At 41.8% G+C, this 23,687-nt stretch overlaps 1 protein-coding gene across 1 annotated transcript in view; it reads left to right on the top strand.

The window, feature by feature from the left end:
* The window catches only part of sptlc3 (serine palmitoyltransferase, long chain base subunit 3), a 113,063-nt gene that overhangs the window by 34,399 nt on the left and 54,977 nt on the right, over window positions 1-23,687 (top strand). Inside the window, exons 2-6 of the mRNA XM_039737815.1 lie at window positions 3,123-3,314; window positions 11,316-11,470; window positions 17,676-17,824; window positions 20,850-20,974; window positions 21,548-21,641. Coding sequence (XP_039593749.1) covers window positions 3,123-3,314; window positions 11,316-11,470; window positions 17,676-17,824; window positions 20,850-20,974; window positions 21,548-21,641 — 715 coding nt within the window. The remainder of the gene's footprint in view (window positions 1-3,122; window positions 3,315-11,315; window positions 11,471-17,675; window positions 17,825-20,849; window positions 20,975-21,547; window positions 21,642-23,687) is intronic.

Here is a 23,687-nt window from a genome sequence, read left to right as displayed (position 1 = left end):
TTTTGGCCCACTCATCTTTGCAGAATTGTTGTAATTCAGCTTTATTTGAGGGTTTTCTAGCATGAACCGCCTTTTTAAGGTCATGCCATAGCATCTCAATTGGATTCAGGTCAGGACTTTGACTAGGCCACTCCAAAGTCTTCATTTTGTTTTTCTTCAGCCATTCAGAGGTGGATTTGCTGGTGTGTTTTGGGTCATTGTCCTGTTGCAGCACCCAAGATCGCTTCAGCTTGAGTTGACGAACAGATGGCGGACATTCTCCTTCAGGATTTTTGGTAGACAGTAGAATTCATGGTTCCATCTATCACAGCAAGCCTTCCAGGTCCTGAAGCAGCAAAACAACCCCAGACCATCACACTACCACCACCATATTTTACTGTTGGTATGATGTTCTTTTTCTGAAATGCTGTGTTCCTTTTACGCCAGATGTAACGGACATTTGCCTTCCAAAAGTTCAACTTTTGTCTCATCAGTCCACAAAGTATTTTCCCAAAAGTCTTGGCAATCATTGAGATGTTTCTTAGCAAAATTGAGACGAGCCCTAATGTTCTTTTTGCTTAACAGTGGTTTGCGTCTTGGAAATCTGCCATGCAGGCCATTTTTGCCCAGTCTCTTTCTTATGGTGGAGTCGTGAACACTGACCTTAATTGAGGCAAGTGAGGCCTGCAGTTCTTTAGACGTTGTCCTGGGGTCTTTTGTGACCTCTCGGATGAGTCGTCTCTGCGCTCTTGGGGTAATTTTGGTCAGCTGGCCACTCCTGGGAAGGTTCACCACTGTTCCATGTTTTTGCCATTTGTGGATAATGGCTCTCACTGTGGTTCGCTGGAGTCCCAAAGCTTTAGAAATGGCTTTATAACCTTTACCAGACTGATAGATCTCAGTTACTTCTGTTCTCATTTGTTCCTGAATTTCTTTGGATCTTGGCATGATGTCTATCTTTTGAGGTGCTTTTGGTCTACTTCTCTGTGTCAGGCAGCTCCTATTGAAGTGATTTCTTGATTGAAACAGGTGTGGCAGTAATCAGGCCTGGGGGTGCTACGGAAATTGAACTCAGGTGAGATACACCACAGTTAGGTTATTTTTTAACAAGGGGGTAATTACTTTTTCACACAGGGCCATGCAGGTTTGGATTTTTTCTCCCTAAATAATAAAAACCATCATTTAAAAACTGCATTTTGTGTTTACTTGTGTTATATTTGACTAATGGTTAAATGTGTTTGATGATCAGAAACATTTTGTGTGACAAACATGCAAAAGAAAAGGAAATCAGGAAGGGGGCAAATAGTTTTTCACACCACTGTATATATACACACACTCTATGGTCTGAACACATTCCAGAATGACTTAAAAGGAAGAACATTTAAACAGAAAGAAGAAAAATTTCTCACTTATCAATCCCAGTCCCAATGATGCTATAAAAAGCCCCCATGATTTCTTGACACACTTCTGCTGAATGATTCATTGGCTAAAAGCCCTCTTAGGTGTCAGAGAGAGGATGTGAGGCATTGTTCATAAAGGCACTCAGTTTTTGTTTTAATTCTCTAATTTGGTACGACTTCCAGGGGGTCCACAGTGCATCCTATAACTGAGTCTGCACTTTTAATTAGCTTGTTGATTCGGTGGGCCTCTTTTGAAGTGATGTTTTGAGCCCAGCACCCCACAGTATAGAAAGTCATACTGGCCATCACAGTGTTTATTAGAACTGTGAAAGATGTCACTTCCCACATTAAAGGAATGCAGTCTCTTACTAGTCTACTACTAGCGCCTACTTAGTCGAGTCGGCTGTGCCCTTGTATTATCAGACCAATCCAATCTGTTTTTGTTATGGACCCCTTTCTTTGGGTTCTTCCCCTCTCCATCCACCCCTTGAATAGTGATGGTGTGTAGTAGTTGGTGTGGTGAAAGTCAATAACCAGTTCCTTGATTTTGCAGATGTTAAGTTGCAGACAATTCTCTTTGCACCAATAAATAACGTTCACCCCCTGACTCCTCTGCTTTGTCTCATCCCCTTATCAATACACTCCATACGTGCAGAATCACCTGAGAATTTCTGCAAGTGACGTGACCTGATGTTCTGTTTATAGTCTGAGGTGTGCAGAGTGAAGGAAAAAACAGACAGACCTGCTCCTTGTGCTGCTCCAGTGTTACTCACACAATCTTTTGTTTCACAAACTGTGGTCTTTCCAACATATAGTCCATTACCCAGGACTCCATAGGCTTATCCACCTGCATACCTCTGAGTTTACCCCTTAACAGTGATGGCTGGATGGTACTGAAGGCACTGGAGAAATCAAAAAACATAATCCTTACATTGCTGCCAGCTTTGTCCAGGTGAGAATACGCTTTGTGGGGCAGTTTTGGAAAGGAAGTTGAGAAGGCAGACTTGCAATATGCTGTAGTCACTGTGGTGTATCGGTTAGAACACAGGAACTAATCCAACCATTTCAGGAACATTGCTTTAATGTTGAAATGCCAGAACTTCACATGAAGTAGAACAGCTATACAGGTAGGTGAGCATGTGTGTGGCTATTTGGTGCTATTTGGCACAAACTTAAACTTTCCCTAGTGGCTCCAGTAGTTCCGGCTTTCACGAGGTACATCTCACAAACTCACATGCTCACTGCACACTCCACGGTTTTCACGTGACCAAGCTTCAGCGCCTTAAAGGCACATGAGACTTTTTTACAGGCAGTAAGATGATTGAATCCTCCACTCCAGTCTTTGTCTGATTGGCAAACTGCAGTGGGTCCAGGTGGTCTACCACAAGAGGACTCCCAATAGTTCAGAACTAAGTTTTTGGGTTGTGCCTACTAGTCGAGTCACTTTGTACAGTAGCCTCTGCAGCAAACATATCTTGTAACATCTGAGCTCAAGGAGGTAGCACTTTTTTTATTTTTTTTTCTGTGGTGTGGATTTAAGTAGAAGTGGCCAGGGAGAGGGAAGTCTGGGCATCTCTGCTCAAGCTGCTGCCCCCGCGACCCAATCTCGGATAAGCGGGAGAGGATGGGTGGATGGATGGATGGTGTGGATTCAATGTAACAGTAAATGAAACAGCACAGTGGACAGGCAGTCATTTAATTTTACAAGTTTAACATCCTCTTGTCCTTTCTTTTATCTTTCAGCACTTGCACCATACCAAAGGTGGCCTGTACAAACGGCCATTCACCGAATCCTTCGAACAAGCACCCCTCTACGTTGCTGTTCTCACCTATATGGGCTTTGGCGTTGTAACACTCTTTGGATACTTCAGAGATTTCCTGCGGGCGTGGGGTTTCGAGAAGTGTAATCTTGCACAAGAGAGGGAAGAACAGAAGGTATGTTGTGTATGAATGTGCCTAATTGGCACTTAACTCCTCCTGTTCATAACTCATGAATCATCAGGGAAGATGTTGCAACATTTAATATTCATAGAAAAATAACCTTTATAAAGCCTGGCATTAGATGTGACGTTCTTAATGTACAAGAGCTGGTGTGCTGTGGTTGTCTAGGCCTTACAGTCTCTACTGTCTCCAGAAAGATTATACTCCTCAAAAGCATGGGTTACCTCACCTATTCATAACCATCCAGTCCGCAATCATTATTATCATTATTTTATAAAGTATATTGTGAACAAATTTAATTATGCCTCCTTCTGATCATCATATACAGTAATTTCATTCAGCTCACTGACTGATAAGTGGGAAATTGTTTCAGACGCCTCAACCAGGTGCTTCCTATTTTCACTTCCCGTTGTGCTGCATGGCTGACCCTGACACACTATATTATAAGGTCCAGCTTTATGGCTTTACTGTCAACCCCGTGGACTTAATGTAATCATAAGAGAAGTGCACTGGAGGCAGCCTGTATTTAATACTAAACAATGCAATGATGTACAGATGTTAAAAATGTCTCACAAAACTGCTCAATTGATCTGAAGTATTTGTTAATCAATTGATTTCGGGTTTACCGTCCAAAGGAGTTCTCCATTGTACTTCTGGTTCCTGTCAATGTAAGACCAGCATTGCACTGACCAGACTATACAATAGTATAAAGAAAAATGGGCATTTACATCCTAATGGATTATTTATTGTTACTAGAAATATATGTCCTAAATGACATCAGCATGTCACCTGACACAGCAGGATTAATAAGACACTGGATCACTTTTACTGCCCACTACCTGCCATCACCTTGGGAAGTCTCATTATGCCCAAAAGCAGTGCAGTGCTGTCCTAAAACAGGTTGGGAGATATTACAAAAGTGTTTTGTACATGTAGACTGGGGCATGTTTACAGATTCACTGTGCAATTAGATTCTAGACTTTTTGATAGAGAGGCCACAGTTTGGTGTACAATGGCAGCAGAACTTTAAATGCAATCATGCTGAGCACAGGAGCCTCCCAAAGCTGTGTGCTGAGTCCACTATTGTTCAAGCTGCCCTCCCACAACCACACCACCAAGTCTGAATCCAATGTCATCATCAAGTTTGCGGATGACACAATCATAGTGGGCCTCATCAGCAACGATGATGACACATCCTAGAGAGAGGAGTTTGAACATCTGGTGAGGAGGTGTAGTAGAAATAATCCATCTCTAAATGTCGATAAGACAAAAGAGATGCTTCTTGACTAGGTGACTAGTCCCCACTCTTCATCAATGGCTCTGCTGTGGACAGAGTTAGTAGCAACAAGTTTCTTGGTGTGTATATTTCTGATGACCTCTCCTAGGCAATTAACACCAACTCTGTTGTCAAGAAGGCACAACAATGCCTGTTTTTTCTGCAGAGACTATAGCGAATTGGCTTGCTACAACCCGTTCTTACCACCTTTTACAGAAGAACATGAAATATCAGGACCGAGAGTCAGTGGGACACAGCTGATATAACAAATTAAAAGGTATATTTATTGAAAAAAGTTCCATAGATGAAATATCAAATAAATGCACACAAACACTGCAGTGACTAATTAAGATGAAAAACAAACAAAAAAAAAACATTTTTAACAAGCTCCAAAGTATCAGCCCTTAAATAAAAAGAGTGCTCAGAGAGAAAGTGGGCTTTCCCTGACAAATCAGAATCACGGTCTTTTCCCCTGCCTGACAATCACCCAGCAGCCACCTTAATTCTTTGGGTATTGACTTTCTTTTGGTCCGAACTGAACTAACCCTTGTCTGGTAAAAAGACCAGCTTTTACCCCAGGTCAACCATCACCTGACCTGAGTCTGACACTCTTCATCACCTGCATCATACTACACATCACGTCTGTCTCGTATACCCGCAACTGGCATCCATCATACGCCAGTTATTTACTTTACAGCACCGTATTTCCCAAACACTACAATCACACCAGACGAATACTGGGATGGGTAGCAGGCGTGTATCTCCACCCGAGGGCCCTTCGAATGGACACATTTATCACGCCATCCGCTGCAAGCCCGACAACACAGGACTGCTCCATGTATGCACCCGGGAAAACAAACCCATAAGTGAACAAATGTTTTTTTTTCTTTTATTATAAGAATAGTACCTTAAAATAATTAAGTACAAAGTGCTTTTAAATTATCACATTCTGAAGCGTTTCCTCACATGTGGAGAAAGTATGTCTCAAAGTATGGGTACGATTGGCTCCCTGGCATCTTGTTAGAAAATCTAATATTCTGGCCCTCGTCAGGTGTCCTTAACAAGACGGTTGGTGTCATCCAAATATATAATTAAATAAACCAAACTTTTACTATATGAATAGGGGCAGTTTATAGTGCTAAAATGTGTATGTTTTTAGCTACTTGGCTTACCTTTGTTTTGTGTGTGCCTGGCGATTTTTATCAGCAATGGATTTTGTTGGCAGAGGAACTTCAGGTACACAAATCAGTATAAAGGGCAACATTTATAAATAGGAAAGAAGGAAGTTAGAATGAGATCAGTTTCCTGGTAGAGGATCACCCGATTGGATTATTTGTGTACTGTACTTCTTTTTTTTTTTTTTTAATTTTATTAATTTTATTGCAATCATTCCATACAAATCAATCAATTTTTACGAAAAATAGGATTGAGAACAAGTCAACCCCCACCCCTGAGAGAGGATTATTTGTGTACTTCAACCCATCTGAACAGTGAGTTGTAAAATAAAATGCCCTCACCCGTCACCGGTATCCCAGTTGTAACTTCTGGCAACTTGTGTGTTGTATCAGAAGGTGAGGGTAGTTACACTTTTACAGGTGTGTTCATTTCACTTCTGGTACAGCACTGTTAGTTTATCTTTTTCTAAGTTCTCCAAACTTTAAATAATCTGCGTCAACTGTATCAGGCAAAATCTGTTCATTTCCCAATTTTAAGAATCAAGTGTCAGATATGCAGCTCAGGTTACCAGCCTTTGTTGTGAATTTGAATTGTGCTTTCAGAGTTTGCAAGACAGATTTGCATTAATGTGAACAATGTTCCGCAAGTCTTACAGCTGAAAGATGTAGCAGTTGGGATGAGCCACTCAGATTCCCACTGTTTTGAAAATGGTGTTTTATTTATTTATTTATTTATTTTTTGAGCCTTGGCCTGGCTCATACACTCACAAACACAGACACGTAATAAAGCGGCTCAAAATGAATCAATAAAGAATACCTTAATCAAATGAAGAAAGCAAAAAACAATCAATAAACCAATAACACGTATGTAAAATTCCACCCAAATTCCACCAGTGGCAATAATTATTTAATAAACACTAAACAAATGAAGCCATTCAAAACACAAGGCAGTACATGATAAACAATTAATACTTATGACACAGTCCAAACCCAGTCCAGTACAACAGGTGCAACTGGAGATGGTGAGAAGAATGGAAAACCCCAGTGAAGTGAAATGTAAAGTTTTGTCCTACCAGTTTCCAGTTGTTGCTTGAAGATCTGGTGTGATTGGGAGCACTTCCAAGACGAAGATGTATCCAACCAAGACGAAACCACATAAAACACACAGGCAAAGGACAATCACATAAATCCACAAAGAACTTTAATCCATGGTGATTGTATTTGTAATCTAATATTGTGTGTGAGGCATAGAAACAAATATACACAGATAATCGTGATCCCTTTTGGCATTCTTCTTCCCAATAACCCCAGCACTGCTCTGAAGCTGTCCAATGGTGTAATACTGCTGGGGCTGCTGGGATTTGTAGGCCATTTAAGTAGCATAGAATTAACTGAAGTCCAGTGCAATAATACACTTAAAAATAAGTTTACCAAAATTTTCTTTGATTTCCACAGACTGTACACAACTAAGGATTACTTTTCAAGGCTTTGTAAGCCTACTGTATGCATGACTTCATTATTTAAAAGCACATAGAGTCGCAAGCAGAGCTCTTCATAAAAAACAAATACAAAAAACAAGTATAGAAACATACTAATACAGATCTTTGCAATGATTTAATTGATATGATGACAGACATTTTATTTAATATTGGCAGTTTGCGCAGAGACAAGCAGTTTCATGTTCATGACTAGAACAATGGCACAGCAAAATAACAGTGCGTTGTGATCGAGTTCCACTGATAAATGTCGGTGCACCAAGCCAGTTGTCCCCATTTAATTCAGTCCAAAAGAATCCAACGAAAGGGTCGTTATGTGTGCCACTACAAGGATCAAACAAAAAGCAAAATAAAAAAACCCGTCAGGCTAGGTGAATGGTTGCGTTCTGCCAGGTTGAGAGGAGCTCCATTCTGGGGTGTACTCTGTTCTAAACTGAAAGCTTCCTTCTGGCAGCAGTTAGCTTTATAAGCAGAGGTCCAGAAGGGGCAGAGTCAGTTGCCCCTAATGAGTGTCTTCTTGGTACTTCGAAGGGAAAAATTATAATAATTCTTCACATTTATATGTAGCGTTTTTCTCACTACTGGAAGCACTTTACATAGTGAGTGGGGAGCCACTTGAACCACCAGTAATGTCCAGCATCCACCTGAATGATGCAATGACAGTCATTTTTGCAACAGTATGCTCACCAAACATTGGTGGTGAGAGAGATAGCCAGTTAGAGACAAGGGATGATTAGGGGGGCAAAATGACAAAGGCTCAGTTGGGCAGTTTAGCCAGGACATCAGGATACACTCTGCTCTTTATGAAGGATGCCCAGGCATCTTTTATAATCACAGAGAGCTAAGACCTCGATTTTACATCTCATCCAAAGGACGATGCCATTTTTACAGCACAGTGTCCCTGTCACTGCACTGGGGCATTGGGATCCACATTCAGACCACAGGATAAGCGCCCCCTACTGGCCTCGCCAACACCTCTTCCAGCATCAACCCAAGCTTTTCCTGGTTGGGCACCCATCCAAGTACTGGCCAGACCAACATGCTTAGCTTCAGGTGGATGACCTGTTCTAAAGTGCATATGGTGTAGTAATAATAATAATTCTTTGCATTTATATAGCGCTTTTCTCACTACTCAAAGCTCTCAGCAATTGCAGGTTAAGGGCCTTCTTGCTCAAGGGCCCAACAGAGCAGAGTCCCGTTTGGCATTTTATGGGATTCGACCCGGCAACCTTCTGATTGCCAGTGCGGATTCCTATCCTCAGAGCCACCACTCGGTGTGAGCAAATGAATCTATGTTTAAAACATCATTGTCTTCCTGAATCCAAACAAAAGGGGAAGGTTGGCACGAGTGCCCCCCTCTTGCCCTGGGGTGGTATTACCTACTTCTGATGAGCCCAGGTGGTGATCCACAGACATGCTTAGGTGACATAGTTAAAACTATTTTGTTACTGGTATTTGATCATTGTTCTCAATACCTACCTAAACAGTCTGTAATTAAACAGTTTCTTGGAGCAACTATTTTTAAAGTTAACGTTTGTCACAAACATTTGTACTAAATTACTTGGGTTCATAATCACACCTAGATTTTATACACTGCCCACTGTATGAATTTTGATTGACAATTCAAGTTGTCACGAAAATGCTTGCCCATCCTTAGTTTAGACTTTTAACACTCTTGCACCAGTGAGCCTGATTACCAAACTTCTAGGCTTAAAAATTGGTGCCAACCTCTGCAACTGGATTTCGGAGTTTCCCAGCATGGGTAGCTTTACTTCCCCCACATCAATCCTGAACACAATCACTCCACAAGGTAGCATGCCAAGCCCCTTGCTTTTTTCCTTGTTCACCTATGACTATGTGGCTAGACCCAGATGCAACTCCATCATTTAATTTGCCGATGATCCCATCATCATAGGCCTGATCACCAACACTATTGGGTTGGCTTACAGAGCAGAGGCTTGCCTTGCATTGCCAAATTATAAGGACAACAGCCTCTCCTCTTCTGTCAGCAAAACCAATGAGCTAGTTGTTGGCTTCAGGAAGCAGGAGAAAGTCCTTAACTCCATCAACATTGATGCTGTGGAAAGAGCAGCTTAACATTTCTTGGAGTTGCTGATGACCGATTGTGGACAAAATACATCTTGGCTGTTGTCTGGAAAAGTCACCAGTATCTTACTGCTGGAGATATTTGAGAAAAGCCCATGAAACTTAATGAAAATAAAGAGTTGGCTTCTAAAACTTAATTTTTTGCCACAAGAAGATTAGATAGACCTTTTTCCACCTTTTTTTTTCCTCTGTAGAAGGATTCCTTGCTACTTTTTCGGCTATTCAGGAGTAAAGGCAAGTTGTGAGTGAAGTGACTCACTAGCACAATGATTGAGATCTCCAGTAAGAACTAGTTAGGAGGAAGGTGAAGTTAAAGAGCACATGTGAAAAGGAAGGTGTTCAAACAGTTATAATATTTATAGTAGCACTTGGTTAGAAAAAAAGGAAGTGGCTTAGAGACAGTTTCTTCCAGACAGGCTATGGGGAAACTGTCATCCAAACAAATTTTGGTCATGACACCAGTACAGTGCAAGTCCTGGATGATGTTGAGACTGTTTGGAGGCTGGCTTCAACAAAGTCTGCTCCCGGGAATCTTAACTGTGCAGGAGATGTGAGTTGATCCAGCACCTTGTGAGGATGTGGCAGATCTGCGTTGTAGTAAAGAATTGACAGATCTTACACAAGTGTTTTTTAGGGAGATAGCATGGACCCCCAAAGTGGCATGGGATGAGACTCCAGATCAGTGAGGTAAAAATAGGTGGATTACAGCTGGACATAAGTACAAGGCAAGATGTACGCACTGTCTGGGGGCATCACACCCAGACTTTGAGTTTTCCAGCCATATTCAGGACCTTGTAGAGCTGGGTGGTAGTTCTGATAACTCTGAGGTGATAGGTAGGGATAAGGAGCCCCAACAGCTTACCTCAAAACCAGTCCCCAAGAACAGAGAAGTAGTGATAGTCGGGGACTTGGTCATGAGGGGATCTAGGATGCAGGTTTGTTTCCTTGCTCACTTCAGGGTGCACAGGTAGGAGACTTTCCTGGAAGGGTGGATAGGCTCTTGGCCAGAGCAGGAGTGGACAAAGTTATCATTGTCTATGTTGGAACAAATACCATGCATAAGGGTGGGCTATCCATTCTGCAATCTAAATTTAAAGAGTTTTGAGCAGAACAGTTGTTAATTGTAACCACTAGGGGGCATTGCAGCACCCCAAACACAACCACATACACACAGTTTCAATGAAAAGGTTTATTTTTTCCAATATCTTACAAAAGGCTTCTCAGTAGCATCTGCATAACCACAATTCTCTTTTATCTCTTTATTGTCTCCTCCACTTGTTCATTTTTCACATCCGACCCCAGCGCCCCCGGGTGAAGCAGAGCAGCCTCCTTTATACCAGACCCAGGTGTACCTCAGGTGCCACCATACTGCATCCAGGAAGCACTTCTGGGTCAGGCAGAACCTCCTAAAACTGGGGACAGCTCCTCCTGCCTGTTCCAAGCCAAGATGGCTTTCACAATACCCAGTAGGGCTACCCACTGGAACTACAGCTCCCATGCAGCCCTGCAGGTGTTCACACAGAAGACCTGCCAGAGAGCTACTGCCGTCTAATGTGCTGCAGGAACACATGGCCCTGGTAGGAAAACACATTCCACCCTTACATTATTGAGGCCTCCCAGCTGAGTAAGGATCCATTCATCCTGGCTCTGATGCCAGCCAACCCTTGTCTTCTATATATTATATATATTGTATATCGTATAATATATGTAAAGATGTATATCGCTGCTTCTAAAAAGTCTACAAGCATGTCTAAAGAAGTGCAGACACACTTTATGGTACATTTAGGAACATTCAGGAATAGACTTATGTTTTCTTCTCCACAGGATTTCATGTGAGCTGCTTGTGTCAACTGAGATGTTGTTTCTTCTATGAGTACAATGGTGAATGTCTTCAGAGAGAACCCAAGTAATGGATACCCATTTTTTTTTATATTTCCTTTAGGATTTTGTGCCGCTTTATCAGGACTTTGAGAACTTTTACACAAGGAACCTTTACATGCGAGTAAGGGATAACTGGAACCGACCCATATGCAGTCTGCCTGGACCACAGTTCGACCTGATGGAGCGAGTTTCTGATGACTACAACTGGACTTTCAGGTACTCAAGGTGTACCTAAAGTTAAGGCCAAAACTCTGTGCTCCATTTCTCACATGTTATCAACTGACTTTTAGTTTCTTTCTTCACACTGCAGAGTATACATTATGCTGAGAATAAGATGCCTGTCCATTGCAGATGATTGTGTATGTTATAGGAGGTTAATTCTGCAGGATTTGCCTACCTTTTTAAGGTGACCTTTTGTATCAAAGCCATTCTTCGAAACGCCTTTCAGTCACTTCTAAGATACCTCAAACTTATTTTAAATTTTGTATCCTTTATATTAAAAGTAATTAAGGCATGGACTCCACAAGACCTCTAAAGATGTCCCATGGTGTCTAGCACAAATAAATTTGCAGCAAATCCTTAGGTCCTGTAGCTTGTGATGTGGGGCTTCCCTGGATTGGACTTCATTGCCTGCATAAACCACAGATGCTCAATCAAACTGAGATCAAGAGAATTTGAAGGCCAAGTGAACACCTTGAACTCTTTGTCATATTCCTGAAACCATTCATGAACAGTTTTTTGTAGTGTGGCATGAAACAATTATCCCTCTGAAAGAAGCCACTTGCAAGCCCCATTATGGACGGCTGCAGGGCAGCATGGGAGTTGTTGTCTCATGGGCCTGCCCTGTCAAGTTCTGTGGGGGCTGCTATCAGGGCCGGCACCACCATTAAGGCAAATTAAGCAACCAACTGCATGGATTAGCTACTGAACAGTTGTTTGGTGCACTAATAAGCTTGGCCTAGGGTACAAAAAAACCTAGGATTGGTATTGGCCGCCATATACATACACTATATGGATAAATATATTGGGACGCCTGACCATCACACCAACAGGGGCTTAAATGATTTTGCATTCAAATACATAGACTTTAATATAGAGTTGGGTTGCCCCTTTGGAAGTATAACAGTTTCCACTCTTCTTGGAAGGCTTTCCACAAAAGTTTGGAGTGTTTCTGCGGGGATTTGTGCCCATTCATTCTGTAGAGCATTTATGAGGTCAGGCACTGATGTTAGGTGAGAAAGCCTGGCTCGCAATCTCCATTCCAGTTCATCCCAAAGGGGTTTGATGGGGTTGAGGTCAGGGCTCTGTGCGGGCCTGTCAGGTCCTTCCACACCAAACTCATCCAACCATGTCTTTATGGACTTTGCTTTGTGCACTAGGGCACAGTATGCTGGATTAGAAAAGGACCTTCTCTAAACTTAGTGTTGTCCAGAATGTCTTGGTATGCTGACGCACTAAGATTACCCTTCAATGGAAGTAAGGGGGCTCAGCCCAGACCCTGAAAAACAGCACCACACCATTATCCCTCCTCCACCAAACTTCAGTCAGGCAGGTAATATTCTACTGGCAACCCAGACTCGCCACTTTGACTTCTAAACAGAGAAGCGTGATTCGTCACTCCACAAACACGTTTCTACTTCGCCACAGTCCAGTGGCAGTGTGCTTTACACCACTCTATCCAATGCTTGGCCATGGAAACTCATCCCATGAAGCTCCCGCCACACAGTTTTTGTGCTTACATTAATGCCGGTAGAAGTATGAAACTCTTCAGCTATGGAATCAGCAGAGCATTGGTGACTTTTACGCACCATGCGTCTCAGCAGTCGTTGACCCTGCTCTGTGACTTCATGTGGTCTTCTGCTTCATGGTTGACTTGCTGTGTTGTTCCTAAGCACTTCCACTTTCAAATAATTCCATTTACAGTTGACTGTAGAATATCCAGTAGGGATGAAATTTCACGAACTGTCTTATTGCAAAGGTGGCATCCTATCACAGTACCACTAAGCTCTTAAGAACGACCCATTTTGCTTCATAAATGTTTGTAAATAGAGACCACATGGCTAGGTGCCCAATTTCATACACCAGTGGCAATGGGCCTGGTTGAAACACCTGAATTCAATAATTAAAAGCTGTGTCCCAATACTTTTGTCTATACAGTGTGTGTGTGTGTGTGTGTATATATATACATCTAGCACAAAAGGGCCAGGATGCCCCTTTGGCACTGAATCCGGGGGAGCAGACATGGGCTGCACACTACGTTCCCCGGAACGCTTGGTGGCAGCCCCCCTGGGTTGCATCGGGGCCACAATCATGGAACACTGGGGCTCAGTCCTGTGGGGCTCTGTGGCCACTGCCAGGGGGAGCTGCACAGCTTCCTGTGCCCGTGTGGGCTGTGATGGCAGCCACACCCAGAAATGCAGCCTAAAGTAGGTCAACGTGCACCAGGAGCACTTCCGGCGGTGCTGTAAGAGGAGCCACAAAGCTGCCTGGGAGGAGTGGAGGAAGAAACTTTATTTGTGTTTCTGTTTTTGTGAGCTTGTGGTGACAAGACTATGTAGTGCCTGTGGGACACAAGGAAAATGTGCCCCACGGGCGAAAAAGAAAAAGAAAATCTTTTTCTTTGGTTTGTACACGTGCCTCCATTGTCAGTCTGTGTCAGGTTGGGTGTCTAAATAGTGCCTTATCACAGTATATATGTATAAATATATATATATATATATATACATATATATATACAGTATATATATATATATATAAGCACTCAGTGCTATGCCAGCAGGTGAAGTGGTTCATAGTGAAAGCACAATAATATACTGTGTATGATTTTAGAGCTTTACATGTCTCAATATGTGTAGTTATTTTTGGGTTGTCCAGTCAATCCCACCATGGGACACAGGCAAACCATGTCAGTACACCCACATTAAGTTCATACACTATATGCTATTTGTCATTGAACTTTTCTTGTTCTAATTTATCACAAACACAGTCTTACTAAAGTAGCGTTTGCAGACTCCTGGGCATTGGTTGGCCTGCCTTCTGTGCGTTGGCGCTACCTGCTTTACAGCAGGAGAGTCCCTAAGCCTCTGAGCTACACTAGCTGGATAGGAGTGCTCATTTCCATCATGAAGTGTTCTTGTCTCCTTTAGCTTTGGAGCTGACACACACACATACACACTCCCACACACACACACACACATACACACTCCCACACACACACACACACACGGCCACACACACACTGGGACGGCATCACGCAGGCCTCAGCATGAAGTTTGTGGCCCATAGTTTCCTTCGATGCACACAGGGAGGTCCGTAAGCTCTTTGTGACATCTCTCTCACATATGTCATGCCATAATAGCCTATTAATGAGCCACGGGGGAGTCTATTAGTCTCTTTGTTTAACAGAGACATTTCACACTTCTTCATTGTCGACTGTCATATGCTGTTTTTTTTTTTTCTTTCTGAATTTTTTGAGGCCCAGACAAAGCAGGCTATGAAATATTGTTAATCAAAGTATGAAATTTGTTCAAAGCAGTCTGTCTTTGTTAAAAGTGATTTTATCAATAACCCTTCCAAGTCGATCTTGTTCACCCTCATCCTTAATTAACTTTTCTTTCAACATTGGCTCTTTTCGCTGCAAGGCTCCATTTGCCTGCTGCCCTCCAGGTGCCATTTTAGGCCTCCATGTACTTTGTAATCTACTGTCCTTCTAAAAAGCAGCCATTCCATAAAGTTCCAGTTTATGATTAATGCAGGAGCTTTAGTCATTTATTTACACAAGAACCCTGCAGAAACCATAAAACTATCAATCAATAAAAGAAAGTCATTCAGACATAAAATAGGTAATTACAATACATGACTTGCATATTTATTTAATTATCTTCCTTTTTTTGAGCATGTTAATTCCATTGCAGGCCTGCTAGCAAGCCAGAGCCAATCCTGGCAGCACTGGCTGTGAAGCAGGAAGCAAACATGGATGATTGTCAGTCCATCATGGGACACATTCACCTTCTCACACGCATAAAGGGACAATTTAGAGCTGCAAGTTAACCTGAGATAAATAAGCGTGCATGTGAGGGCACGTTGGAGGTCCATGTAGCCAGTGTCCAAGACCTTCTTTTTCTTATTTTCCATTCTTTTGTGTTATTTAAAACACAAGGAATTAGACAGATGAGCCTTCTCTGTGGCAGGTCCAAAATGCCCATATTCGTTATTCCTGCATTATATGCCATTTTACATCTGGCTGAGCGCTCATGGGCTCTCAAAGCTGATACTCATAGAGCTCACGCCTGTGAATTAAGACAAAATCAGATCTCTTTGATTTTGTCATGGCGAGTCATAGACTGGCTGGACTCTGAGGTGCTGGGTATGTCACATTACATGACCAGTGGTCAATGCCCTCCATAATGTTTGGACAAAGGCACATTTTCCCTGATTTACCCCTCTGTTCCACAGCCTCTTTTAAAATTAATTAGATTTTTTACTTTACAGTTACAAATCAAACAATTCAAATGTAATTAAAGTGCTCATTGCAGACTTTCATTTAAGGGGATTTGCACACATTTTGGTCACCCCAGGTAGAAATGATGACACTTTTTCTACACTGATCCCCCATTTCAGGGCACCATAATGTTTCAACACAGCAATGGCAAGCCTATTAAAGCCGCTGTCATATTTAGTTCTTTGTCGCATATCCCTCACATGCAAAGACATCGCCAGGTGCTGAGGATCTTCTCTGGTGATGCTCTACCAAGCCTCTAATGCAGCCATCTTCAGCTTCTGCATGTTTTGGGGCCCTGTCCCCTTATGTTTTCTCTTCAGCATATGGAAGCCCTGCTCATTTGGGTTTAAATCAGGTGACTGACTTGGCCATTTAACAATATTCCGTTTTTTAGCTTTGAAAAACTCCTCTGTTGCCATAGCTGTATGTTTGGATCATTATCTTGTTGTAGGATGAAGTGCTGTCCAATGAGTTTGGAAGCATTTACTGACCTTGAGCAGATCAGATGTTTCAGTACACCTCAGAATTCATTGTGCGACTGACATCAGCATTTTCATCATCAGTAAAGAGAATTTTGCCAGGACCTTAGGCAGCCATACATGCCACCCCCACCACCATGTTTAACAGATGAGGTGGTCTGCTTTGGATCTCAAGCAGTTCGTTTTGGTCTCCTCACTTTGCTCTTGCCAACACTTTCATTAACGCTCATCATCGTCTCATTTGTCCACAAGACCTTTTTCCAGAATTCTGCAGGCCCCTCGAAGTCCTTTTTCACAAACTGTAATCTGGCTTTCCTGCTATTGTGGCTAACTAGTGGTCTGCTTCTTGCAGTGTGGCCTCTGTATTTCTGTTCATGACGTCTTCTGCAGATATTCGTCTCTGACGCATCCACATCTGCCCCCCTGAAGACTGTGTATGATCTGTCAGACGGGCGTTTGGGGCTTTCTCTTTACCATAGTTAAGGTTTCTCCTGTCATTAGTAGTGGAGGTCTTCCTTGGCCTACCAGTCCCTTTGTGATTACTGAGCTCACCAGTGTGTTCTTTCTTTTTAATGATATTCCATAAAGTTGATTTAGGTAACCCTAAAGTATTACAGATGTCTGAAATTGTTTTGTTTTTCAGCCTCATAATGGCGTCTTTGACTTTCTTTGTCACTGCTCTTGTCCTCATGTTGAACAATGGCAATTGCAAACTCCAAAGGGTAGAAGCAAGCAGAGTTATCTTATGAAACAATGAAACCCACCTGAGGAATCACAAACACCTGTGACGCAAATTGTCCCAAACATTATGGTGCCCTGAAATAGGGGGACCATGCAGAAAAAGTGTTTTTATTTCTACACAGTGTGTCCGAAATGTATGCAAAGACCCTTAAATGAAAGCCTGCAATATGCACTTTAATAGCGTCGGAATTGATTGATTTGTAATTTTAAAGTGTGGAGCAGAGGGGTAAATCTAGGAAAAATTAGTCTGTTCCAAATATTATAGAGGGCACTGTATATAAATGAAGTCTGCAACTGAAAATCGCTTGAATCACGGTGCCGAATAGTGGTGATGTGTGGCATCTTCAGACAAAGAGTGTCAGTGAGCTTTGTATACTGTACATGACAATAATGACCTTACAATCCTATATGATGGCAATGTGTAAATATTATTGAGCTGAATGTTGCAAAGAGCAGCCTGAGAACGCTTGACGTCTGTCTGCCACGGGCAGCACGTGGCACTGGCTGGTCATTTGTTGTCTTTTTTCCACTGCACTTTACTGCACATTAATGAATTGTGCTAGTGACTCATTCTAGGCACCACCGTATCTCGTGTTCTTTATATTATTTTCTTTTTTGGTTTCGGTAGTGCTTTTTTATGGCACTATATAAAGTTCAGTTTGATTGCCAACACTATCTCGTTATTTATGTGTTTTTCCAGACACACCGGGAAAGTAATTGATGGCGTCATAAACATGGGATCATACAACTACCTTGGCTTTGCAGAAAATGACCCCACATTTCTGACGTCTGTTGAAGAGTCCAATGAAAAGTATGGCAGCGGTGTGTGTAGCACCCGTCAGGAAATGGGTAAGTAAAGTGAAGTCTATGGGTGGAAGAACTGGATGTGTAACCAGTTCTCACAAATGTGGCCTCCTCACCTCCTCACGAGTCACTTAGTCTACCAGTGTCCAAAACCTGTCCAACAAGCACTTGGGGGATGGAGTCCATCAGGGCAGGAATAATCTACAATATATGATGAAACACTAAAACCTTGTGTGTCCAGTCCTCCTCGGGCAGTCTGATTGGTCAGTTTGGCTTTAGTGTGATTGGTCAGTTTGGTTTTGGTGACGTGACGAATGAGGAAATGCGAGGGTGAGTTGCACAAGTAAGAGTAAAGGCGCACGCTGAGAGAGTCGCCTTCAAAGACGGCGGTTATAAAACTAAACATGAGGTGAGAACGGTGCCTTGAAAATAATGGCAGAGTTTGAGAACGCGCTTGATAGAGGGGTTGTGGTGAAGAGACATTCACACACACAAATACAGTATATGGATTGCAAGAGAGAACAAATATTTTTAATTGGTTCTATTACCTATCTTCAACAGGTACCGTAGCTATCATTAAATACAGGCATATTAAGGCTGCTATACTTTATGTCAAGGCAAAATAAAGTATTAGAGTGCCAGTCCACACATAGGCTTATTATTCTATAGTTATGTCCCTTTATATCACTGTCTTCTGAACTTTTGAAGGCGTCTTCAGAGGACGTTCTCCAAGTGCATGTCTTTAAATTGATGATGGCTCTTCTTGGGGACTAGTGTACTAAAGCTGGCTTTGGGATTCGGAGGCTTATTGCAAATGTTGACACCCCGCCGAGCACTTCCATAATAGTTGGCTCCACGTTTGACCGGCTGTATTACAGTGGCTTTGCTAATACTGAAGTGTGGTTCTCAAGTGAGATAAGGATAGAGGGGTGCTAAACTGTGCCATACAACAAGTCTTGAGATAAGGAAGGCAGAAGTTTTGAGGTAAGGTAGTTATGGCAGCAGGGAGTGGCAACGTGTTGTATGTTGAGTAGCACGTGCAAGTAAGAATTTGACTCTACACTGTAAAAGTGACAATGTTGATCCTGTAAACCTGTGAACTTATGTGTCCATCGGTGGGAAATTCACAGTCCTACTTTATTTTTTTGGTGTTTGATTTGTTGTTAATTGTTTCAAGTAAAATGTGCCAAAAAACTCAGTAGTAGTTGCACATGACAATAATTAATGATATTAATATTTTATTTATATAGTGCCTTTCCAATGCTCAATTACCCTATAGATGTATAGCCGGAGTATCTAACCACTCAAGAGATAAAACGTCTTCGTCAGCCCTCTAGGTGGCACCAAAAGCACTACCAGCTGATACATGCACTCCAAATAGTCTAATAGTGAGAGGCCAGAGCCCACTTTGATTGTCAATGAGTTTTGGTTTTGGTTTATGTTTATTTGTCATATATAGGTTAACACAGGGTCAACATACAATGAAATGTGTATGATGAGAAAAACAAGTCACTCAGCCTAGATCCAATAAAGCTAAAAAATAATTAAAAATAAGAATTAAAAAAAAAAATACAAGTTAAAGTCATTTGTATGTTAGGGACAATAAAGTAAAATATAGACAACAATAAAGAGAGGATGGTTCTGGTTTTGAGGCAAGTTCTGCTCCTGACTATCCTGCCCAGTAAGGCTTGCAATTGCCAGACACCTTGTGATACTGTTAACACAGAATTCTGCAAAAATAACAAGCTTTGATCCACAAACGTCCCCTCTTTGTAAATCTGCAGACATCCCATGCTGTAAAGCAGGTTTAACTGGAAAGTCTGTGCCAGGCAATCTTTATAAGAGCAGTCCTAAGTCCTTCATACAATATGATAAATCACAGAGTGCTACTACAAAATGCCTTTTAATGCAGTCAGAGTGACAGCTCAAAGCACTAAGAAAGCAGCCAGGCCTTATTTGATATTGTGCCTTTCAGAGTATGCATTGGCTTACCCGTGCTTTCAACAGTTAATGTTATGGTAAAAGATGAATGAACTGAAGCCAAGCTGAGGTGCCTCCATAAAGAACTTGGCCGAAAACATTTACCTTTACAAGAAAGACTGGAATTAACCAAGTAGTAATCAGCCACAGTTTGGCTGGCATGGAAGCCAACCGCTACACCACACCCTGTGGTAGAGGATCAGTTTCCCAGTCATTAGGCAACAGCAAACAGTCAGCGACTGGTACACACATGCCAGTATCTTGTTTGTTTAGGCTGTTCTTCTTCACCAAGTCCCTGCATCTCAGCTCCAACCCCGTCATTGCCTTTTTATAGTTAGCTTCATTTTTTGTACGCCTTTGGTTTCTGTAGTTTTTCCCAAAGAAAAAAGCAAGTTAATCATTTGCAAGGTAAACAAAGTGCATGGCCAGGTAACAGTCACGAATGCTTGAAGCTGATTGAGTGGTGAAAACACAGTAATGTGGACGGTGGTGTGTTTGTCTGTCTTCTTGAATTTGCAGCATGTCACATTTTACTTCATTTTACTTCCACACCTTACTTCAGGGCATTGTGACCATACACTCGTTCCCTTTTTTATTTAGAATTATGAATGTTTTAATGTAATTAATTAATGTTAACAATTAGTACTGTTAAGATCTGGCCTGTGGCTCGTTAATGACTGGCTTGTGGGTTGGTGGAGTGGTTGATTGGCTCCTTCCTGACCAACTGGTAGCCGGATCTGTAGATTTATTGACTGAGTAGTTGATTTGTTTCATTGGTTAGTTGCTTATTTGCATGTGTAGTCAGCAACTGCTGGGCTTTAATGGGACATCAGATGATTAACTGACCAGCATACTTACTGGTTGTCCCATGACTGATAGGAAATGTTGCCTGTCAATGGACTAACTGTTGAATAGATTGGTTGTTGGATGAGTGCTTGACTCCGCTTGACTCAACTATTGATTTGATTTTGATGAATAAGTTTGCAGTTTCTTTGGAGGATTTCTAGACTGGTTGATTGATTTTTATAGTTGCTAGATTTGTTGATTCTTTACCTAACTAATTTTTTAAAATGTTGGAACACTATTACAGGTAACCTAGACATCCATGAAGAACTCGAAAAACTTGTGGCCACCTTTCTGGGAGTGGAATCTGCAATGACTTTTGGGATGGGCTTTGCCACTAATGCCATGAACATTCCAGCCCTGGTTGGTAAGGTCAGTGTCACCAAAGCTCCCTTCTGCTCCCCACACCAATGAAGTCATGTAGATGTAAACTTCTTGTAGAAACCAAGTGTGCAAGAAAATGTGTTTGTGTTATGACTACACATTTTTGTGACTTGGTGGGAGTAATTCTTCACTTTCAACTTGTCTTTGGAGGTTTCCAGCCATTTGCAATTATTTTAAGATGTTTTAAATGTATTTGGATTTTCTTCCATTATTTGTTTATGAAACGTAATTGGCATATCACATGACATTGCTTGTCGCATCTTTGACGTCACTGGATTTCAGGTTTAAACATGGCCATGCTAACAGTCAAGATCAAGATCATCCCTCTTTCGTGATAGTCACTTTTAATTCAAGCAGGCTTAGTGTTAGGTCCTTTTCGGTATTGAATTCTTTTTTTAACTCTAACTTCGATGTATTATTTGCTCTTCCGTTTTGTTCACTTTGTTTTGATCCCTGCCTAGCACCTTTTACGTTTACATACATCTTCTCGATAACAACACTTGGGCCTATTCCTCAGCTTTGCTGCTTCATTTGTCCACATTTCTTTTCTGATTTCCACAGGGCTGCCTGATTTTAAGCGATGAGTTGAATCACACATCCTTGGTGCTAGGAGCACGGCTATCTGGATCAACCATTCGAGTCTTCAAGCACAACAGTAAGTGAGCCAGCCGCCATGACAATGCAGTGCCATAGACAATGCTAGTCACGGGATCAGCTACCTTGCTCACTGAGTCTATCGGCTCTTCCTGTAGATCCGGGTGATTCTGATCCGTATGTGTATTTTTTAGTTAAGCAGACAGATAGAAGTGCTACCAGCAAGCAGTAAGATTTAAGCAGTGTGCCATATATTCTACAGTGATTGTTAATTAACATTCTCCAGATTTGTTACTCCTTTCTGATTCAGCAGGCCATCTTCTAAGGCAGGCGGTGGGCATGGGCTAAGGGAAAAAAGTAAACTAAGAATGTGTTCCACATTGAGACCCTCTGATAGATTATTAGTCTTTATTCACTTGTGTGGACCTGCTAAACCACCAGTCAAATAATCAGCCACAGGTATGGCACCTTAATGGAGACTGCACTATTACTAGTCAAGCAAACAATGCAGACATCCTCAAGCTCACTTAATCCATTCCCCTACAACAATTTCAACTATATTGTTAAATCCATTACATAAAATCCAAATGAAAGTCCATTTTAATTCCAGAGTATAATGTCACAAAACAAGACAAACACCGACTACTTTCACAAGGCACAGTATGTAATTTTGCAGGATTGTGTCTAAATGTCTACACGTAACTGTATGAGTACAAGTGTAGCAGCACCACAACTTGGCACACTCCAAACCCCACAACTAAACACAGCAACTGCCAAGTAATAAAAGTTTAACACAAGATGAAGAACTTTCTCAAGAACTGTCACCTTCACTTTCACACCACTGCCTCCCCTTCTTTCCACATGTGAAATATGGCCTCTTTCTTTTAGAGAACCATTGCCATTCTCTTCAGTGATGCTCCCATAATGTCTGAGGGCCAGTGTGCCTGGGTGGTGATGCTATGTGGTTTTCTGCACACCATTTTAATGTTTGGTTTTCATTTATTTTAAGTCTTGGACATGTTAGGTTGAGACCTTTCTAGACGGTCACTTATACAGTAAGTTCATAACGTTCCAGTTGTTTACAGATACTGTTAGAATTGTGACACGGTTACAGAAGATTAAGGGACTGGCCCAGACTCTTTCACTGCATTGGAGGCATCAACTGAACTGGCCACCTTGTGATTTGAGGTCTGCGCCATTAGACTAAACAGCCCATCTCCATGAACTTTTCCTTCTCTGCCCTTTACAGGTCTCACCACCTCATAGGTTGCTCACATTTGGCCAAAGCTCAGGCTGTAAATAGCTGGACTGGTACACTCTAGTCTAGCCTGCTATCTGCTGTCTGATCATGCCACACTAGAGTGGTTCATGCCAGTACATGTGGGTCATCCTTTAAGCCTTTTGCCCCCAGTTCTCTTTTTTTTCTCACTCTTAATGTATTGACCCTGACTGGCTGTGCATGTAGCCAGTAGACAGGAGTAGAAATAGCGTACACTGATATACTATATATATTTTACCAGACCTAGTTGTATCTCCGTTGCATAGATGACATCTTCATAATCTGAATTTCCAGTGAGAAGGACCTCCTCCATTTTCATAATGAATTGAATTCGTTCCACCCTAACATAAAGCTGAAACTGAATTACTCAGAAACAGAAGTCAGCTTCCTTGACACCGCCATTCAACTGAAAGATAACACCCTTGGAGCCTCTGGTTTTCACAAACTGACAGATAGACGGACCTACCTGAGAAGTGATAGCTTCTACCCCGAGCATATAAGGCGCTCCATTATTTTTAGCCAAGCAATACATTAGATAGATAGATAGATAGATAGATAGATAGATAGATACTTTATTAATCCCAAGGGGAAATTCACATTCAAATACAACCGTATTTACTCAGACCTGACAGACCAGGATGAATAACTGTAGGAGATTTCATCAGACAAGGATATACCCCCAAAACGACAGACACTCAAATAAGAAGAGCTACTGCCATACCCAGAGACAACCTTCTGGAATATAAAAACAAAGACAACAAGAACCGCATTCCCCTTGTCGCCACCTATAACCCACATCTTGAAGCACTTCGAAAAATTATAAAAGAA

This window comes from Polypterus senegalus, chromosome 16 (assembly GCF_016835505.1).
Source record: "Polypterus senegalus isolate Bchr_013 chromosome 16, ASM1683550v1, whole genome shotgun sequence".
In the NCBI taxonomy this organism is placed as follows: Eukaryota; Metazoa; Chordata; class Cladistia; order Polypteriformes; family Polypteridae; genus Polypterus; species Polypterus senegalus.
This window is presented reverse-complemented; position numbering and strand designations above follow the sequence as displayed.